Source organism: Phalaenopsis equestris, unplaced genomic scaffold, assembly GCF_001263595.1.
Source record: "Phalaenopsis equestris unplaced genomic scaffold, ASM126359v1 Scaffold000118, whole genome shotgun sequence".
Taxonomy (NCBI): domain Eukaryota; kingdom Viridiplantae; phylum Streptophyta; class Magnoliopsida; order Asparagales; family Orchidaceae; genus Phalaenopsis; species Phalaenopsis equestris.
This window is the reverse complement of record NW_018164560.1, coordinates 138,651-161,581: the sequence shown is the minus strand read 5'-3', so window position 1 is coordinate 161,581 and position 22,931 is coordinate 138,651. Positions and strand designations below refer to the sequence as shown.

The window sequence follows — 22,931 nt, the reverse complement described above, 5'->3', positions numbered from 1 at the left end:
CCCCACCCCATGGGAGTGTCGGCCGGTCTAGCCTCCTTGTTGGATCAATCAGTCTAGCCCTAGTCCTTTGTCATGAAATTTTAGGCGATTGTCGATTTTTGGAGGGGGATAGACGATGTGCGGCGTCTTTCTCAACTGTAAACATTAAGGAAAATCACGACACAGTGTGGCAAAGATGTCAAGGAGGGGCGTTGGCTGAAATTGCAGAGTGGATTACGGCGGGACATCGAACGGTAATTGATAAAAGCAGTTTTCCTGTTGAACGACAGTTAGCTGCGAGTTGGATGGCGAAGGAGGCCTCCAAGCATCCAAGAGAGACCACCACCTCGGCCCTATAAGGTTACAATCACACGTACAGAATGAAATCTAAGGATACAACACTCCAATAGAGATAACCAGAAAAACATCTCCAAAATACATAAACCAAGCCAAAAGTCTTTTTAAACCAGAAAATAGCAACACATAAATAGTTCGTCAAGCAAAGCCCTACTTGAGAATAAGAAAATTAGGAAATAAAGAAAAAAGAAATAAGCGTATAGGAAATAAATCAGAAAGTAAAAAAGTTTTGGTTGAAATAGAAATTTGGACAGGCGGTTGGATTGCGGCAATTCCACGTTCCACTACCACAAAATCCTGCACAATTTGGGATTGCGAGAGACGCTTCCGCATCAGGGATAGAAGCAAGACACATTGAAACACTTTGGCAACTGAGAATGATTCAAATTGGAAGTCGGAATTATAGTCGTGGCACCATCTGAAGCCATAAAAAGTGAATGAGAATGATGTCAAGGTTATAAGAAGAGCAAAAAACCATAGGTGGTTGGAAAACAATGGTAGATGGCCCAATTGTTCTAGGTGTAAGAGGAACCGAGATCAAACGCCATATCTGTGTGCGAGCATGGGAAAGGCTGAACACCAACACAATGAGGCACAATGTTAGAGATTTGACAAGCGAGCACAACACACGGTTCATGCTTTATGCCAAATGAAATCTAAGATGGTATAAGTTCGTGTAAACGAGTGAGCTTGGCCAAGTGTAGAATTGTGAGGATGGAAAACTAACAGGAGTGCAGGATGTGATCTTGGTTGTGGAACAGAGTGATGGCACTTAAAGAGGCTATGAGTTAAATTTGAGTCACGTATTCTTCATCGAAAAAAAAAAAAAGATTAGGGTTTCTATCTCAGAAATTTTTTTTAGAACATAGGAATTTGTAGGACAGCATTTGTGGGCAAAATGGAAACTGAATTGGTTCTCTGATGGACTAAGTTAATTAGCAATGCATATATCATATCTTGAGGTATGATCTGTAGTTTATGCTGTCAGGTAAAAGTTAAAGATATATAAAATGGTCTAATATTCTAACTAGTAATGCAAATAAACTAGCAAAACATAAAGTAATACATAAACTGTTTGTGGTAATTTTAACATGGTACAACTTATGCGCATTCAATATTGTAGCAAAATATTTAGTCTGTACGATTTGCTCACTACAATAAGTATCATAACATGATAGATTCGGAATTGTTAAGAATTGTTCTCTAGCAAGTTGAGGCATTGCCTACTTTACTAGTTGTTGTGAAAGATCAAGTATTGAAACTTCTTTGACGAAACCCTCAAATCTTTGGATGATAAACTATCTTTCCGCTTGACCATATAGTGTTGGTGGCTGCCTTAATATGTTGAAATAGTATTCTTATTCAAAATTTGCTTAGTTTGAGTGCGTTGGAGGCTGCCTTAGTATGTTGAAATAGTATTCTTATCCAAAATTTTCTTAGCTTGAGTGCAGTTCTCATTAGCCAGATAGCCATTGCAATGGGGTCAAAGCAGATGGAATTGTAGCTGGTGGAACAAGAGTGTAAGAGAACATATTTTAAGGATTCAATTATTGGCTCAGGATGGATTAATTTTTTCGCAACTTGAACATAGGGATGTACCTATCTTTTGAAATGTCCAACTCATACATGTTTATATAAATTCTGCATAGTACTTATGGACCTTTTCTTTGTGCCTCAATTAACCAGTTCTTTTTGTGGAAGCCTTTCATGTCGAATGTTAATCATAAATATGTCCCTTTTTGAAGTTTCTTGTTTTGTTTATGCACAGCTACTGTAGAAATATTCTCATGGAAAAATATTCTTTGACTGATGTCTACCTGTAAATCATGCACATGTTAATTAAAAGACTTCATGTATTCAAACTTATATGATAATGATAACACAACCAGCTCTATGTGCTTCTTAGACTATAATTATAATTATTTGAAAATGACTCGAAAACAATTATAAGCATAGTTAACCAAAGGGAGTGCAAGTTCCCATCATAGCACAGCTTCACTAAAAATATTTCCATCAAAATTCTAGGAATATCAACCTCAAATTTGAATGAGGTTGATAATGACTGTAAATCGTGTTTGGTACCCATGGTTTTCTTAGGTGTCTTCAAGAAATTAGTCATTAGATTGTTCAAAAATTGTGAGGCTTTAATGCTGATGTGGCTGAGCTTGACTTTGCCAGTCTATAAAAATAGTCCACTAGAGCAAGCATGTATGCTCCCTCCAGAAACTTTGCCAGTCTATAAAAATAGTCCACTAGAGCAAGTTTAATAGAACGTATAATAACAATGAAAAAGACCACTTTAATCTCCTCAACCTTTTTCTTCTCACAGAGTTTAAGTGGTAGTTTCAATGGCATAGTGAATCATGTGTTGTGCTTTTTTCCATGACTAGTTAAATAGTCGAACATTGAGCTACACTACATGCAGCATCACGTTTGACACTAAGCCAGTTAAACTTATCTCGTACTAGAACAATAAGATTGACTTTTGCAAAATGGCCAAATGCACCACCAACGGGCAACTCAGAAATATTGGTTTTAATTTGGGACACTAAGGATGCAAGTTTGTGTTCCTCTGAATAAGGAAGCTTATCCTTACGTAGGTGTGGTTTGAGTCACTCTGGAGAGAAAATAGGCCTTGCTAAAATCACGAAATATGGGTAATGCTAGTTGATTCTCAGTATTTTCACATGTCCGTCTCTTTTCTGCCACTATTATTTACTCCTGATTTATTTTAATCATAGATATAACATTTCTAACTTCTTCAATCACTTCTCCCTCCACACCTTTTGTATTCCTCCAGCAGCACTACATCTGCCCGTCCTTCTCACGCCACCTTCTCTTCTCCTCGAGAATTACTGTGAACTTATGGGCTACAATTATATGAATAAGAGGAGTCAATATGAAGAACATAAGAAGTGGGACTAGCTGAGTTTTGGTTTGCACTTTAAACCTCTTCGAGCTTGTACCATATAATATTGATGGAACTTCTAACATATCTGTAGGTGACCTATTGCTTCAGAGCTAATTATATAAAACCAATTCCCCAAGAATGAAACAAATAAATACAGCCTGTTGGGCCTAGGACAGTCTGTCTAGTCACAGAATGTACTGCTCTCCAATGTTTATAGTCTTCGATACAATTTTTTAAATTGAGTGTTTGCCTTATTTTTTATATTGAAATGGATAGGGCATTGTTAGTATGTCTATTTCTTGGAATTAAAAATTTGACTATATTTTCTATTTATTGAAATTAAAATTTTGGCCAGCATTAAATTGTTCTTTTTTTTTGTGCTTTCATTTTTTGTATCCTATTATTAATGTCATGCAGGTCCAACCTATATGCACAATTTTAAATAAGGCTTTGAAGAGGTACCAAAAATTACAAAGGGAAGCTGCTGCAGCCGCATTGTCAGAATATATCCGCCACAGGTATGTAGTGATATGTTTTGGGTGCAAATAATGGAAGGTGTTCTTAAATACAAACAGATTATCAAATATGTATAATTGTGTATAAAAAGCATGGACAGAAGATTGAAAACTGTATATTTGATTGGGAGCATAATGATGATGGCAGTGATTGTAAAAGAAAAACCTGGCAAACACAGAGGAATCATATTGATATCGGAACTAGTTCAGAAATCGGCAGAAATGAAAATAAATTTTTATTAAGTAACTAAATTAGAGTTACAACAACAACAAAAATTGAAAAAAAAAAAAATACAACAATATCTAATCGCTTGCTAGGACCAGAAGAGAAGTTCGGAGGGCGGTGGTGACGTCGGCGAGGTGGCAGAGGTGTAGTAGTGGTAGGGGGAATGGGGAGTAGGCGAGGAAGGTCAGGGAAAGGTAAGGGGAAGGTGGGTGGTGGCTAAGTCTAAGGGGAAAGGGGTAGATGGCTGATTATGGGGTTTGAAGAAATGGACAGCGCCTGCATGGGAAGGGCTGTTTGGGCGCTGTGGATGGCTGATTATGGGGTTTGAAGAAATGGACAGCGAGTATGGCCTGCATGGGAAGGGCTGTTTGAGCGCTGTTGGGAGGTCTGGAGGGCTAGACAGCATAGATCCTGCAATGAAAGGGGCGGCTGTGGGGAGGCCTGGAGGAACTGGACAACAAAGTCGCTGCAGTGAAAGGGAAGGCCGAGGTAACTGAAAGAATATGGAGAGGTTGGCAGCTAAGGTAGGTGAAGGAGAAAAGGTAGGGAGGAAAATAGCGGAGGATAAAACACCACCTCGGAGCAGGATATAGCGGAAGACCACCGATCGTCGGATACATCCCTAGCAAAGGAGAAAGAGACTCCAAGGAGAACTTTGAAATCTGCAAGCAACAAAAACTCACTCTAATTCCCAGAAAACAGTAATTAAAGGACTCCAATTGGGGAATACATAAAAAGAAAGGGGGGAAGGACGGGCGGCTTGACCGCACCCTTATAGGTCGCCCTGTGTAGTGGGGTTCTTGACCGGTGCTTTATGCCATCTAGTTCAGCCAGTTGGCTTTTTCCCACACGCACGTCAGTCTTTCGAGATTTGGTAAGCTTCAACCTCATTTGTCAAAGCTTTTGATTTCTCATCTTCAATCCTAGTATCACCCAGATATCATTGTTGGTTGTACTGCCTCCCAAAGCATAGGAAGAGTTTTCTCCACTTGCTAGCACACATCTATATTGATCCGCTCTCCTGGGATTGTGCACTACGCATGTACTGCTCAATCTTCCTAAAGTAACCCCTGGTCGGCTTAATTTAGTATGCAATGAGAGTAACATGAACCTTCTCGCATGGTGGTGGTGCTGGTGGTAAGATGTTGGTCGTGAGACACTGAAATACCCTATGTCTTGTCTATTCCATGTCTGGAGCAGGTGTCTCGTCTTCTCATCCTCTGTCGTCGCTAAGACTGTTCTCATCGACGCTGCTTTGCTGGTAAGGGCTCCTATGATCTTGGGATCCAACCAAGTGGAATAATATGCTTCCCATCCTTGATGAAGGAATATGTGTTTTTTAATTCGTTGTTTCCTTAAGTCAAACTGTCACGATGTTATGGCAGGCATATATAGGGACCACATCGCACCACACCTGGTCCTGCAACTGGCCCCCAATCGAAAACTCTATTAAGCATCTCCAATCGATACTGACCCGATTCTCCTTCAACCATGTCAGTAAATATGACTGAGAATGTCTCTAAGTCATGAAACCTAATTTCTTAACCATCTGTGTAAACATCACATTCTTATTGCTCCCTCCATCGTTGATGAGGTTGCATTCCTTCTCGTTCATGGTGCACCGGGTGTAGAATATATTGTAACAAAGTCACTGCAAATCCCCCGTATCAGTATCTGTATCAGTTTGTAGGACCTGTCGAACTATAAGCGCTTCTACTTCATTTGGTGGAGGATGATTTACTTTACCCTGGTCCTCAGTTCTCCTTGTTGCAAACTTCTTCCATGGCTTCTTGATCTGTAGGGATGACTCATCAGTTTGTGGGACAGCTAGAGACTATATGGCCATAGATGTGGCACCTGAAACATTTACTGGCTAGTACTGTATTGGAGGAGCGACCTTTCTCTTGTTTCTTCTCTCTCTGATCTGACTTGTCACTTTTTTATTCAGGCTTGCTAGTTCCTTCCAGGGTACCCTTGACAGTCGTGGCAGTTGTAGGTGACTGTTTGATTAAAGGATGTTGTCTAAAGGATGACTGTTGTCTGCTCTGTTTATGTTGTCTTTCTATCTTTAAGGCTAAGATTGAAACATCTCCAAGTAACGAATAAGGCTGCAGCTACAACACATTGCTAATAACGGACTACAGGCCCCCCAGATAATAGGCTATGGTATGCTCCTCTGGCTCGACCAATCACACCTCATCTGCAACTGATCAAGCTACTCCGGAGCAATCACACCTCATCTGCAACTGATCAAGCTACTCCTTGAACTCCTCTACTGATCAAGCTACTCAGGATAATAGGCTCTTTTGGATCCATACTTCCATCAAACTCTAGCAGATTCACTTTGATATCGAAGTCTATGTGCCCTCCAAATGATATTTCCTTTCTGAAATTCTCCCAATGGATAGGATTCAGATACCCCTCTCTAAGCCTCCTTTGATATTGGATCCTAAATAGTTGTGGTTTTTTTCTTCATCTTTCAAAATTCTACCTATATAAGGGATTTAGATTTTCCTATCTTTCTCCTCTTCGAATGTTTATATGTAGGTCGAGGGTAACCTCCCCCTTGGGTCATCTCATTAGTCTTCGCAAGCCTCAGTTGAAGCCGACAGAACTCATGTCTTGTCGGGTAGACTCCGGCCTATATCTTTTGGGTAACATTGTTAGGTTTTAGGATTTGTGGAAGTAGAAAGGGTATTTGGTAGTAGGAAAAAAATTTCTAGTTTATAGCGGATGCTAGGAAATCTTATGACAGGATTAAGATTATGTTAACTCTAATATCAAATGATATCGGACAACAACAACAAAGCCTTAATCTCACTACGTGGGGTCGGCTACATCAATTCTTTTTCTCCATTGCGACATATTTAGTGTCATAATTTCATTTAGTTCTAATAAATTAAGGTCATCTTTTATACCATAAGCCCAAGTCTTCCTAGGTCTACCTCTGCCTTTCTTAACACAAGTTGAATCTAAAACATCTACTCTCCTAATCGGATCATCAAATTATCGATGTTTGATGTGACCACACCATCTAAGACGACTTTCTCTAATTTTGTCCGTCACTTGAGCTACACCAACCCTATCACGGATATAATCATTTCACATTTTGTTTTTAAGTGTAAAGCCACTCATCCACCTAATCATTCTCATCTCGGCAACACTTAACTTAGCATTATGCTTCTCTTTTAAATGTCAACATTCAACTCCATAGAGCATTGCAGGTCTCACCACCGTCTTATAAAATTTTCCTTTCAGTCTAAGAGGTACTTTTCTATCACACAGAAGACCCGAAGCATTCCCCCCCTTCAACCAAGCTTTTCTATCACACAAAAGACCCGAAGCATTCCCCCCCTTTCAACCAACCTACACCAACCCTATCAAGGATATATTCATTTCTCATTGTCTCCAAGTGTAAAGCCACTCATCCACCTAATCATTCTCATCTCGCCAACACTTAACTTAATGTTATGCTTCTCTTTTAAAGGCCAACGTTCAGCGCCATAGGGCATTGCAGGTCTCACCATCATCTTATAAAATTTTCCTTTCAGCCTAAGCGGTACTTTTCTATCACACAAAAGGCCCGCAGCATTCCTCCACTTCAAACAACCAACTTGATTTCTACCATTAACATCCCTATCTATATCATCATCGCTTTTAAGAACAGACCCTAGATATATAAATAGTTCACATCTTTTAATAATTTGCTCATCCAAAGTTACACTTCTGTTACTAGAGCTAGTACTACTAAAATTACATTCCATGTATTCAGTTTTAATTCTACTCAAATGAAGGCCTTTAGAACTCAATGTAGACCTCTATAATTTAAGTTTTTCATGGGATTTTTCTCTCGTTTTATCCACGAGAAGGATATCATCTGCAAAAAGCATACACCAAGGTGCTTCCTCCTGTAAATGTCCAATTAGACAATCCATAACTAAAACAAAAAGATATGGGCTTAAAGTCGATCCCTGATGTAGTTCAACAGAAATAGGAAAGCATTTGGTCAATCCTTCTTCACTTCGAACACAAGTAACAGCTCTAGTATATAACAGCTCTAATATATATATCTATAATAACTTGAATATAAGTCATATCAACACATTTCTTCTAAAGAACTCTCCAAAGGATATCTATTGGAACCATGTCGTAAGCTTTTTCTAAATCAACAAAAATCAAACATAGATCCTCCTTATCTCTGAACTTCTCCATCAAATCTCTCAATAAATATATAGCTTCCTTTGTAAACCTACTATCGGCCATTAAAATTTCTTTCCTCTTTAGAAAAATATAAGATGTAGTTTTAATATAATTATAATTTTATATATATATATATATATATATATTGATTTTCTTGAAAATAATATTTTAATTTTTAAAAAATGAGATTGAATGGATCTCATTTATTTAATAGTTCAAGTAATCAAGCACAACACTACAAGTAGCGCACCTATCCCGAGGAATAGACACATTACTTGGTAGTAAAACTCGATCAAATAAATTACATAATTTATGACATTCATTTAGTTTGCGAACCATTTTTTATATAAGCCGAAAAGTTCTCCTACATAATATTAAAAAATAGATAGGGTTTATATTACCTGGGTACTTAAAGCTCCCTATAGAGGTAAGCCTCTATAGTTAATTACCTCTCAAATGACCGAAGTCACTTAAGAGAACTTTCGATGATGATAAAGTCAAGTGGGGAAAAAAACCAAATGGGAACATTTATTTCTTGAATCAAAGGAAAGAAAAGTAGGGGTGCACGGATCCTGAGGAGAGAACCTCGGTGACTTCCTAAACTATTCTATTTTTTTGCTTCAATTTTGAGGAGATATTATTTGATGTTTCATCCTGCCAATTTTATTATTTAAGATTTATATTTGTGTGATATTGTCATATAAATGACTTGGAAGATATGAGGGTTTATATCGTATCAGACGACAATTTCGGAACCTAAATCGAGTTAGAGCTTAAATTGCACAGTCTCGTTGTGCGAAGACCTAAAAGATAAAGTGAGGATTTATGTCGCGCTATGCAAACCACCTCGAAGTCCTATGGTTTGGTATTTAATTCTAATGAAGGGTTTGTTATTGTAAATCGTCATCTTCCACCTGTTGCTTCTTCGTCATCGAAAACTTGTTCCAAACTTTAGACTACAGCAACTCCAAGTTTAGTTTATGCTTTGTATTTGCAAGTATAATTATTGTTGGGTCTCAAAGGCCCGGTGTACCTCCTAACATATGTCCTATTCTCTACCCAAAGAGTTTAGCAATTGCATTAAAGTAAATAATGCAATAAGAAGAACAACAAATTGCAGGAAAATTTGGTATACTAAATCATAATAAAAAAAGCACGAACGAGTAAAACAAAACACGATGTCACGTATAAAGGATTAGGAGTATGTGATTTATATTTGACATTAGGAAAGCCTTCAATTGCCAGGAGGACTTAATTGTAAGACTCAAGCTCAAATTCGCTCAAATCCCGGAGCATTGCGTTTCACTGTAGATTAAGTCATGGCGGGAATTTCACTATTTGATTTAATTAAGGAAGTTATGAATCAAATTTTGGTGTATCCTCATATTTGGTATTTTAATCAATTCTTGAATTAAGGTGAATTGCTTAGTTTCATCATTCATTTGAAAATTAGGTAAATGAACTCTCACATAGGGTGTGCTTATAAAATTTTGGAAGCCTACACTTTAACTTGAGCTTGAAGTGATTTAAGGTGATTTACCCTCAATTACGTATTTTTCAAATAATCTTCAAATATCTTTTAAGTGTTTTTAAAATAATTAAGTCAGAAATTCTCATTTTTTGACTTAACAATTGATAAGAAAAAAAGATAATAAAAGCAAATCAATGGAGAATGAGACCGACCCACTTCTAAAAGAAATCAGCTAAGCAAGTGGCAAAACCGCAAGTTAATCGGCTCAAAGACATTTAAATTCTTTCAAAACAATTATCAAATCAGTCTCAAAATGTGCGTAAAAGCCTCTAAAAATCAGCATGTAAAGCGCCCAAATCGATGTATAAAAAACCCCGAAAAGTTACCAAATAAACCCAATAGATGCTACCCAAAAGTCACCAATGTCGTATTTAAAAGAAACCACCAAGAGAGTGTTTAAAGCCCCATTTCCAACTTCTAAGCCACTTTGATATTCCATAATTCTCGCAAAAGAAACAGTCAAATCTCATATTTTCGAAAAAAGTCAAACTCGTAGAAGCTCCAAAATTTTCACACAGAAAAGCATCAAATTTCAGATTTTCCGTTTCTTTTCCACTCTTTTATTTCCCCAAACAAACATATAAGCCTAAAATGATTATTACCTTGTTGATCTTTTCCCACCACGAACAAAATATGCAAGGCTTAAAGCAAAGCCACTTATCTAATTATTTCCAAGATAAATTATAATCATATCAACAAAGATCAACACTAGCAAGGTTTTGCAAATAAAAATGGTTGAGTGACATATGTTTGGAATATCCATAACCAAAAGAAATCAAACCAGCTCATTTTACAATCAAAACAAAGAGATATTAAATGTTGTAGAGAATGCTTAGGATAAGAAATATGAAGTGTAGCTTTTCTTAAAATGTGATAACACCCTTTTTTTTATATGTATATTGAAAGATTCAGGTGTTAGAAATGTAGATAGCAAGTTTCTGGTGATCTATATGTAATTGTCCCCGCTTTATTTTCCACCTTAGACACATTTGACATGAGAATAGCAAATTTATTATCGGCATATATATGCTGCACGTAGAGAATGCTTAGGATAAGAAATATGAAGTGTAGCTTTCCTTAAAATGTGATAACACCCTTTTTTTTATATGTATATTGAAAGATTCAGGTGTTAGAAATGTAAATAGCAAGTTTCTGGTGATCTATATGTAATTGTTACCGCTTTATTTTCCACCTTAGACACATTTGACATGAGAATAGCAAATTTATTATCGGCATATATATACTGCACTCGAATTAAGCAAACCAATCCTGCCAAGAAAAATGCCCTTGGGCACAGGAAACCGCATGCTTAGCAAGATCAGTAGTGTGTAATAATAAGATAAGCATAGAAGGACAAAAAAATCTGCATATCGTCTATTATTTAACCAAAAGAAGGCTTTGCATATTACTTTGCTATGAACCATATTATTAAAACAAACCAGGAAAGAGAAAGTGTCATATTAATCTAAAGATTGTCATGACTTCTCACAAGCTACAGTAGTTTTATAAGGAGCAGAAACAATATTGTATTGCACTGTCGTGTCCCAATTATACTGAAGCAGGGTACCATCCCTAAGATATTCAACATTCACAGCGCCCATACGTCAATGAAGTGGCAAATCATCTATGTATTCTAGACAGATAAAGAAGCAATGGGAAGGAAGAAGAATTCATGCACCCTGATGTGAGCTCTTGCACCCTGATGTGAGGTGCAAGGCTCCTTTATCTAATAGCCCAGAGAACACACAAGAAAGAGCACAAACCAATAAAGCTGCAGCAAACGCAAAGTTTCAACAACCCTTTAAACTATTATATTGCATACTCACCAAGTGATTAAAATCCAAAAAGAAATGGGCTTATGCTGAATTTTAAAGAACCGTATATGTTAATGAAAGCATTAAATAAGATAAGCATTTGTCACATAGCCTTTAACATACGTCACAAATTCACCAACCGAGCCCCAACAGTCAAAAGAGAGCCGAAAGAAAAGGAGGACCTCGAAATAGCAAGGAACGAACTACCCAGCAAAGGTTCAACAAATAAAACTCAAGCAACCAAAAGACTCAACAACTCCAAAACTCCCCAAATTTCAACAACAGCCTCCCCCTCCCTCATGTAATTTATGTTAACAAAGTAACACCGAAAATGGAAGAAGAGAAGGGAGAGGGCTGACCTTACTTGGCTGACCTAAAAGAAAGAACAGGGGAACATGCTACAGAGCTCCAAGAGCGAGCAAACACTAACCCAATGGGAATTTCGACAACACCTCCCCCTCTCCCGATTTTTTTGCCAACCAAAAACCCTTCCAGGCTGGTGAGTCGACCGCGACAGTGATGGGGTAGAAGCAACAATAATCTCAGGGGGAGTGTGGCGGGTAGGTGGTGCAGGAAGCAGGCCTCGAAATAGCAAGGAACGAACTACCCAGCAAAGGTTCAACAAATAAAACTCAAGCAACCAAAAGACTCAACAACTCCAAAACTCCCCAAATTTCAACAACAGCCTCCCCCTCCCTCATGTAATTTATGTTAACAAAGTAACACCGAAAATGGAAGAAGAGAAGGGAGAGGGCTTACCTTACTTGGCTGACCTAAAAGAAAGAACAGGGGAACATGCTACAGAGCTCCAAGAGCGAACAAACACTAACTCAATGGGAATTTCGACAACACCTCCCCCTCTCCTCTCCCGATTTTTTTACCAACCAAAAACCCTTCCAGGCTGGTGAGTCGACCGCGGCAATGATGGGGTAGAAGCGACAAGAATCTTAGGAGGAGTGTGGCGGGTAGGTGGTGCAGGGAGCAGATGCAGGCAGGCGGAAGCTTTACCAGAGCATGAGGGAGAGGGGACCTCAGGCCAAAGCTTCGTGAGAAAGAGGGCCACTCGGTCGGGCTCGGTTCGTGACCGAGAGAAAGGGGCAAGAGGCCTCGACATGGTTCGCGAACAGGAAGGAGAGACGTGAGCGTGGGGCGAGAAGCATGCGTGAGCGAATTAGGGATTTAGGTTAATGAATTTTCTTTTTTTTTATTTCACTCAGTTTTTTTAACATTTCATTTAAAATTTGTTGACTCAAACATAATTCAAACCATATCAAAATGGATGTTACTTGTAGGTAATTTTGACGCTCTGGACGCGTCGACGCTGTCCGTTTCTTCATCTGGGGTCGTTCGAACAACCTCGTCGACGATCAGGTGAAAACACGTCAAATTCAATTTTCGTTGAAATTTCGAGCTCGCGATCTATCGTCTCAAAATTTTATTTAAGTTTTGATTAATTATGCAACATATAAAGACGTATGTGACGTGAATTGCAATATTTAACGAGTCGACCGTCTGAATTGCGAAGTTTGTGCGCGCGAAGGTGTAAATTGTGCGTAAGGCAATCCTAGGGCTTAATGGTTCTATAGGGACTTCTTTTGAGTTTCCTCATATTGGTTTCGACCTCCTAGGTGCTAGAGGTCGAGAACCACACATGCGGAACTCCATAAGGGTAAAGAAGTAGTTTGGATTTCTAAAATGAGGTAGGTCTCATTACTAAGGCTTTAAGATAGTCAAAGGGAGAATCCTAAGGCTATATCCTAAACCCTAAGAAGAAAACTATACCTTGCTAAAAATGAGGTCAACACCTGTCTGGCATAAATCCAAATTGATTATGAGAAATCTTTGTAATACGTCTTAACCTATGTTCAATTACCCTCTCCCATAATTTTAAAGTATTACACATCAACTTAATTCCTCTATGACTTGCACGTTCTTGTGCATCCCCTTTATTCTTAAAAAAGAAAACCAAAATACTCTTCCTCCACTCCTTAGGCATATTTTTAGTTTTTAAAATAATATTAAAGTGTTTAGTAAGCCAAGAAACTCCCAAATCTCCTAAATATATCCACACTTCAATTGGGATATCATCAGGTCCTACAGACTTTCCACCCTAGGTTTTCTTTAAAGCCTCCTCAACTTCTTTTTTACTAATGCGGCGATAAAAATAAAACGTTTTATTATTATTAACAATATTAAGATCTCTGAGGTTGATCGTATTTTCAGAAACTTTATTCAAAAGTTTAGCAAAATAACCCACCCACCTTTGTTGAATATTTTTTTCTAAGAAAATTACTTTTTAATTTTCATCTTTAATACACTTGAGTTAAATCTTAACTTTTCTTTTTTTTTTGTTTGGCTAGTTTATACATACGTTTTTCATTCTTCTTAGTATCTAATCTATTATAAAGATCACTAAAAACAGTATTTTTAGCATTATAGATTGTTCTTTTAGACTTCTTTTACATTTAAACCAATTTTTATAACATAACTTTTTATATTCTATCTTTTCTTGCACATTATTATTTCATCACCATCTATTTTTATTTATAGAAACTTTTTCTTTTGGTTCTTCAAGTACATTTTTTTCTACTTATTTAATAATGTTTGTTATTTTATCCCGCATAGCATTTGCTTCTTCATGAACATCCCATATTTACTCATAAAAATAATTTTATTTATGTATTTTAGGTTCCCCCATTTAATTCTACGATGATGAGTTATATTATTCCTTATTTTACAACTCTTTATCTTAAAATCTAGAATTAATAATTGATGTTGATTACTTAATTCCTCACTTGGAATGACCTTAAAATCTCGGCGATCTCTTCTTCTCGTAAGAAATAATCAATTTTTGTTTTGTTAGATCCATTATTATAAGTAATAAGATGCTCATCCTTTTTCTTGAATAAAGTATTAATAATAATAAAATCATACACTAAAGCAACATCTAAAATGGCTCTACATTCTTCATATGTCACCCCAAAATTGTAGCCACCATGAATATTTATGAAATCTTCAACCACTTTACCGACACGTTCATTTAAATCTCCTCTAATAAAAATTCTTTCTTCAAGAGATATTATTTGTATTAAGTCTTCTAAGTCATTCCAAAATTTATCTTCATACCCTATATCTAAACCTACTTGGAGAGCATAAGCATTTATAATAGTAAAAATCTTAGTATTAATGATAATCCTAAGGGCTCTAATTTTATCTCCAACTCTAATAGTTTTTTACAACATTATCTTTCAAACTCTTATCTATAATAACACCTACACCATTTCCAGTGTGATTCTTATCTATAATAACACCTACACCATTTCCAATGTGATTCTTACCAGAATATCAAAGTTTAAAACCTAAGTTATTAATCTCTTTAGCCTTTTACATAAGGTATTAATTTTTTCGATAAATCATAATATCAATTAAATTCATTAATTTACTATTGAGAGTACTATATTATAAGATCTTATCCTAATATTGTTTTATGGACTAATTTCTTTACTCACATTCGTCTGTAATGTGGGAACCCTTGCTTATTTGACAATACGCGCGGGAGCCAGTGTAGCGGCCCCTTGCACACTTTTCACTGTATTCATGTCATACAGCGCGTCGATTCCAAGGGACTCCCTAGCACTTACACAATGATCAAAAGGATTCATGTCATGATTTTTTTGACAAGTTTTACGCTGACTTTCGATTACTTAACACAACCCTCTACTTTTCACATCCGGTCTTGGGACCAGCGGTGACAGTGTTAAATATCAAATGATAGCGTAATTAGTTCAAAAATCAGCAGAAATGAAAAAAAACTTTTATTAAGCAACTAAATTAGTGTTACGACCACAACACAAACTTAGAAGGAAATACAGCAATATCCAATCTCTGGCTAGGATGGAAAGAGAAGATTTGAGGGCGGTGGTGGCGTCGGCGAGGTGTTAGGAGGAAATTGTAGGTGTTAGGAGGAAATTGTAGTAGGCGGGGAAGGCAAGGGAAAGGTAAGGGGAAGGCGGGCAGTGGCTAAAGTCTGAGGGGAGGGGTAGTTGGCTGATGATGGGGTTGGAAGAGGTTGGACAGCAAGTATGGTCTGGAGGGGAAGAGCTGGTTGGGCACTATGGGGAGGTCTGGAGAACTGGACAGCAAAGATGCTGCAGTGAAAGGGGCAGCTGGGTTCTGTGGGGAGGCCTGGAGGGACTGGATAGTAGAGACGCTGAAGTGAAAGGGGAGGCAGAGGCAGCTGGAAGCATATGGAGAGGATAGTGGCTATGGTATGTGCAGGAGAATGGGTAGAGAGGAAAATCGGGGAGCATACAATATCACCTTGGAGCTGGATACAATCGAAGCATCACCCATCATCCGATACAGCCCTAACAAGGGAGAAGGAGAACTATGAAATAAGCAAGCAACAAAACACTCTAATTCCTAGAAAACAGTAATTGAAGGACTCCAATAGGAAAATACATCAACGGAAAGGGGAAAGGGGAAAGGGGAAAGGATCAACGGAAAGAGGAGAGGGGACAGGCAGGTTGGCTGCCCCCTTTATAGGCCACCCGGTCCAGCTGGGGCCTAGACCGGCGCTTTATACCATTTGGTTTAGCCGGCCGGCTTTTTCCCGCACCCGTGTCACATATATGCTTTTCAAATTATGCATTTTTGAAATAAATTTAACCGCCTTAATAGAAAATTTAGTGGCTTTTATGTAATGATCAATTTTTTTCCTGATCTTGGTTCTTTATTTGTGGATATGAACATGTAAAGGGGATTAAAAAAAAAATCGCTTCATGCCAAGTACTGCAAGTGGGTTGATGCAATGGCTGAGCCGGCTTTATTTTCTTCGAGGCGGTAGCCTTTGGCATTATTCTTAAAAACACAAACAAAACAAAAATATTTTGTACCGAAGGTGGTGTTATTTGGCCTTATACTTAATTTGAAAACCAGGTGGAAGTTTAGCAGATCATTTCATGAATATTTGGTTGTTTTTGGAATTAAAATTTGACTGCTGGTTGGCTAAGTTGGAGATTTCAGATAAAACCTGGGAATATTTTTATCTAGTGGAACTAACTTTAATGTAAATTGAGACTGTTTCGTTGCCAACCTTATCTAGTAGCATAGGTTACGAGGAATTTAGATATAGTATTATGAGGAGTAAAATTCATTGCTTTTGGTGTGAATAATATTTTTTAAGTTTCAATCTTATTAGTGCAAGTTGGATCCATGATTTCTTCAAGTGTAGTATAATTGTAGCTACATATTATTTGGTGTTTTGAATTCTTTTACTTCGGTAAATTCATTCCTTATTCAATTTCATCTAATTTATTTATTATTGGTCTATTTGTTACTCTATCTTTATCAAAAAATGACATGTCAAAAAATCCAATAATACCAGAGTTGACCCAAACAAGAATAGAAAAGCAAAGATTATTACTGAAAAGACAAACCGAAGATTACAAACAGGCACACTTAAATAGGAAATAACAAGTACGGCTCTAACTTGTTGGTGGAGGCTGTTGGGGGTTGGGGAAAAGTGATGATGAGGTAGGGAAGTGGGGCAAGGGGATTAGTACAGCAGGGGAATAGCAGATGCTTGCTGTGCTGAACGGCAGGACGCAGGTAGGATGATTGGGCAGCTGTGAAACAGCAAAGTGAATGGATTTTGGGCAGGCGGCATCAAGGTAGAATGACCGGACAGCGGTAAAACAGCAAAGCGATAGAGTTGTGGGTCTGCGGCAGCGATGCAAGACATATGGACCGCGGTAAAACAGCAAAGTGATGGAGTTGAGGGGCTGCAGCAGCAATGCAGGATGTCTGTGAAGGTTGGAATTGATGTGGGAGCTTGCTGGTCCGGAGTAGCAGCAGCGAAAGATGGGTGTTTTATGGGTGCTGTCAGCAAGGCGAAGTGGGAAGTGGGGTTTCTGGAAGGCGGCCACAAGTCAGAAGGGAGGAATGCGAGGTTTGGAAGGCGATGACAAGGTGGACTGCAGATAAATAGCCAAGGAGGGTTGTTTCCAGGCGGCACAGAAGCTACGGCGATGACGACAGCGGAGGGAAGGATGCGGAGGAAGGGAAAGTCGAGGATAGTCACCGCCTCATAAGGAGCTATAGCCAGGCACCACTCACCCTTAGATTTAGTCTTAGAAGGGAAACCAGAGACACCGACGGCTATCCCAATAGATAACACACCAAGAACTAACCCTAATACATCAACAAAGAAAATTTATAAAAATGAGATACCTAGGAGTGAGCCCAAGGGACCGGCCGACACTCCACATTAAAGTAAAACCTGGACCAGTTCGGTCAGGAAAGTAGGCGCTGCTTTTAGTCGTTGAAAATCCTGCGTCCGCCCAGTGCAGAAGCGGGAGACGCTCCTGTATCACCTACTTTTTGAAATTGATTTGATTTGCTATTTAATATTATTCTTTTCTAAGCTCTTGTTGAAGTTTTAAAAAATTAATGATCGTGTTATTATCAATTGGTCTTAAATTCTATTCTGTGTTTTCTTTCAATTAAAATGAATTGTATTAATCTGTAAGTTGTGATATCTTAATAGTCAAATTTGCATGAATGCATGCTTACTCATCATAATCCCCTGAGCCACAATGTTATGTTTAGTTTGTTTTATGTAATTTTCTTTAAATATGATAATTCTTTGAGATTGCTGTTGTTTTAATCGATTCATATTATAAAATGATGATATAAAAAAGTAGTTATCCATCATACTAGTTGTATTTGGAAATTGTAACATTGAGTCATCCTGCATCAAATTAATATTCGAGCTTTAGGTCGTGTGAATATGCTATGAAAGCCGGGCTAATTATCATGTTCATATATTATAAAAGGGGTGAAATTCTAACTACTCTGCAACAACTACTGAATGAGTTGCTAAATATGCAAACCAAATCTATGATGACTTTAATTTATTAGAACAAGGAATGATATCGTAGGAGCCAACCAATGGTCTAGTTTAACCTTTAGCACTTAAGGTTTAGCATGGGTTAGCTTAATTGAGCCACATTTGACCAATTTTTTGTGTATTTTATATTCTTTTTTATTACCGTTTGATCGTCAAACTAGCTCATTGATCCTGCATTATGATCAAGGTGGGCTTACATTGAACATTATGGGTGAAGGCCTTGAAAGTGAGTCTAGATTTAAGCAAGCTTAGACCTTTTCTCTAAACTTTGATTATAAAATAGAAGGTATAGGTTGAGTCAAAACAACAGAAATATTCAGTTAGATTTTTTCTTTATATATATAAGAGTTCTAGTCCCCTTTTTGATGCCCTTCTCTTGCCCTCACTAGGCTTGTGATCATGCTCACCCATATTTGTGGACCATTCTCACAGTATTCCTCGCTCGTTGGTGCACTCCAATCTTGCATTGTAATATTGATTATATTCGTTCCTCTTGCTGCTCCAGGTCATCATTGTCTATGACAACATTGTCGCTGCACATGGATCATCATGCTTGTGGGATTCTTGTGGCGAATCCAGTTCTTGCCCATTCTTTCCACAAGCCCTCACTATGCTTTTCTTTGTTTGAACTGAGATGACACTCCATCTTGTGTTGTCAGTGTGTTTTGTGGTGGCCCATCTCCAATTTACCTAATCTCCTTATATGGAATTTGACTTCCATTTCCCTTTGTAGGACTTTTTCTTCTTCCCTTTGCTTTTCTTTCATTTTGCTTATAGCTTTGCCTTGTGGTTTGTATCTATTAGCCAATATTATTAAAAGTGTACTTTCATTGTGATAAGTGATGCACAGTCGTTGCACATTGCTTGTCTGTGAAGCACAATCTTGTAGTTTAGCGTGTGCTCCGCGCTGCTTTGCAGCGTCGTACCCTCAGCTCCAAATCATAAAAAAACTTGGTTCAAATTTCTTTTGGATGCAATGATACGCACGAGCATTTTCTTCTTCAAGGCATGCAGTAGCCTTGTTGATCGGTTATAGGCCCAATTTCTATATTGTTAAAATTTTCTTCATTCATACTTTGAAGAAATTACTAAATAAAGATATAAGTTTTCAAGAATGTTCTTATCCTTTGATAGCATTTAACGAAAGTCATTTCAACAAAATCAAATCCTCCAATGAACCTCAGATAATAGTTTAAGAATGACTGGACAAGGTCCATCCCTGCAAAGATTACAGTAAAAAAAATTTGTAGATTCCGCTTGAAGTTATGAATGAAGCTCAGATCTTAAGAAGCCCGAAAAGTTGACAAGACCAATGCTATTGATGATTATATTGTATTCAAAGACTTGTGAGGTAAAATTTAGATTCCAAAATAGTTCCATGAAGAAAATAAAAAAAAATGACCCCAAATGTAACTCATGTGGCAAACATGACACATGATGGGAAGGTTTTGCTTGTACGAGGAGGCATTATACTCCTTAGATACAAGAATGTTGAGGGGAATGGGCATTTGATAAGGGATTTTAATTTAATTAATTTAATTAATTACATAGAACATTAGTAATTTTTTTTAAGGAGATAATATATAATTGTGTTGACAGTATTGTGCCATATCTCTTTTCTTGTATCTCAAATTTTGTGTTGTCATATCGTGCAGGGGCAGTTTTGTGTTTCACTTTCGTGCGGTGGGTTAGTGGATATGGTGTGCTTTCTAGATATTTTTTTATGCTAGGAAATCATTGAGTCCGTTTTGCAAAACAAGCTGTTGTTTTTGTTGAGTTTGATTTGTGCATTTACGTGATGTTATGGTTGTTGTCCTCCAGTTTCATCTCGTTTGATCAAATCAATTGCAAAGGCTCTTTTTGATAATTTTGATGCTCGAAATGCATCGACGTGGTTCGTTTTGCAAAATATGGGGATTTGAGTGATTTTATTGTAGTCGATGTTTTTTGAATTGACCTTACCCAACAATCCTTCAATTCTCTACCTTCAACATCGTGTTTAACTGAATCGATCTATGGAGGAGGTGTTGAGGTCAGCAAGTTTGTTTGATCCTTCTAAAACCTAAATAAGACTCCCATCTATGAGCTCTAAATCTTGTCTAATGCTTAGATGATGAATAAGCTAGGCATTACAACTGTTAAAAATAAGCTTTTAAAACCTTTACTTTTTTTATTTTTTTTGTTTTGTAAAAATTAGGCAATTCAATTATTTTTTATTATTGAATTTGGAGCTTTTAAAACCTTTACTTTTTTTATTTTTTTTGTTTTGTAAAAATTAGGCAATTCAATTATTTTTTATTATTGAATTTGGGAAACAAAATGGTGAAGTGCTTCCATGTATTCTGTTCCCGTGAATAATTTTTTATAAATGTTCAAGGAGCTGGTGCTTATTCTCACTTAAGCAACACTTTATCTACACAAGGTGACTTTTTTCTGTACTTGTTGTATTTGTATGTGCAGTGATGGAGTTCCTGCCCTTTTGGAACAGATTGTTGAGGGGATGTGTTTACATATGTCTGATGAATCTCCAATTGTGAGAAGCATGTGTTTGCGAGGGCTTGTCCAGGTTGTAGTTCTTCAGCTTTTAGTATCTTATAGGTTTAGGTTTTTGACAATTTCATTTTTGTTAAAAGGCTTGAATACTCATAACATCTGTTGTGTATTGTTCTTTAAGATATTTAGTTTGTTTGTTGTTTGTCGCTCTTTTTTTTATGGTTGTTTTTTTGATAGCTGTTGTTTGTCTGTTATTGTTGGCAGAACAGAAATTTCTATTTATGATTTTTGTTGTTATTTCATTTGTCAATTGACACTACATTGGAAAGCTCCAATTGTATTGTCAGCAACATTCTAAACGTATGTTATTCTTGGATTAATTTTGGAACTCACTAAGAGATTAGGGTGCATTTACTTTCCGTGCATTTATCATGGTTATGAACCCTCCTCTAGTGTGGTTATTGTCCGCTCTTACTTGGCATATATTGGCAGTTGTAATCCGAAATTGGCTAAATTTTATTTTCTTCAGATTCTGAGACCTTGAGAACTTACGGCAAGGAATTGCATTTTGTACATTGTTGTAGATTCCAAAATGTCAAAATGCCTTGTTTGGGGTTATCATGATGAATTGCACATATTGGCAGTCGTAATAAGAAGTCAGCTAATGTCAAAATTTTATTATCCTCTGATTATACGATCTTGGAAACTCATGGCGAAGAATTCTTTTTTGTGCATTTTTATAGATACCAAAATCTCAAATGCCTCATTACATTCCACAAGTGCTTGGGGTTATTATAGCCTTACTTGAAGATCATGATGAAGCAGTTCAATTGACTGCTGTACAATGCCTATTGGCAGTGAGCTTTTTGAATTTCCTTAAACCTATGAGCAAGTATTTCATGGATCCTTTTCCATGGTTTGATTTTGCATTTATAATCTTTATCTAGGTTCTTGACTCGTCGCATACTGATGCCGTGGACCCTATCTTGATAAATCTGTCTGTACGGCTACGAAATCTTCAGGTGATTATCAATATTCTTTTAAATTAGTGGCTTATCTGATCATATGGATAACATTGAATATATGATGATAATCAATATTCAAGATATGATTAACCGTATTGTGGATTTTTTTATTTTAATTATTGGTATTGCATCTATTTTACCTTTCAACAAGTATAACTAACACCTGCAATTAAGATCATCAAAAAAATTATTGAAACCTCCTTTGGAGTGGGTAGGGGTTTTTAGTTCTAAATGGGTCCCAAAATCACTATACATAAGCGAAAGAAAGTTTGGTGGCTTTATATGGCTTAGGCTTAAGGCAACACTTTGGTGTTTGACAAGCATCATTATTTTCACGTAACTAAGAATTTAGTTTTGAGATACGAAAAGTAGGATGACCTACTTTATATTAGAATATGTAGCTTTATCTTTTTTGGCAAGTGGAAAAAAAATATATTTATAACAAAGGAATATTTACTCTCTTTAGATTCTGCATCAATGTGAAACAAATATGCAAGCTTGTTAGCACTGCTAATTTTGAAATTCACAATATTAGGTGAACAAAATGATTTTACAATGGCAATCTTTTAAAATCTTGCTTACTAATGGGAGATTGCAAGCGAGATTTGGTACATCTAAAGCATAATTCAGACGGATCCTGAATTATTTGTAATGGTCCTTGCCTCAATAATAAGGGTTAGAGATCCATTAGAAATTTTGATAAGTTTCCAGGTGAGGGAGCATATGATAAAATTAGGTAATCACAACCTGTTGTGATTTAAAGCTCAAGTCTCAATTTCCTGGTGAGGGGACATAAGATGAAAATATATAATCTCAACCTTTCTCGATAGTTTATGAGTCAATGATCTTGGAATATAGACCTCTCTTGATATAGGTAACAGCTAGACGAAATGTATCTTGTAGGCCTAAAAGAGAAAAGCTTAGTGTTTTTTATAGGAGTGAGTTATTTGTATAGAAGATTTGATCACTC

At 37.1% G+C, this 22,931-nt stretch overlaps 1 protein-coding gene across 1 annotated transcript in view; it reads left to right on the top strand.

Annotated features, from left to right (window-relative positions):
* The window catches only part of LOC110021062 (protein SHOOT GRAVITROPISM 6), a 156,878-nt gene that overhangs the window by 116,013 nt on the left and 17,934 nt on the right, over window positions 1-22,931 (top strand). The window contains 4 exon segments of the mRNA XM_020719393.1: window positions 3,665-3,765; window positions 20,904-21,009; window positions 21,680-21,793; window positions 21,884-21,958. Of these exon segments, the coding sequence (XP_020575052.1) occupies window positions 3,665-3,765; window positions 20,904-21,009; window positions 21,680-21,793; window positions 21,884-21,958 (396 nt within the window).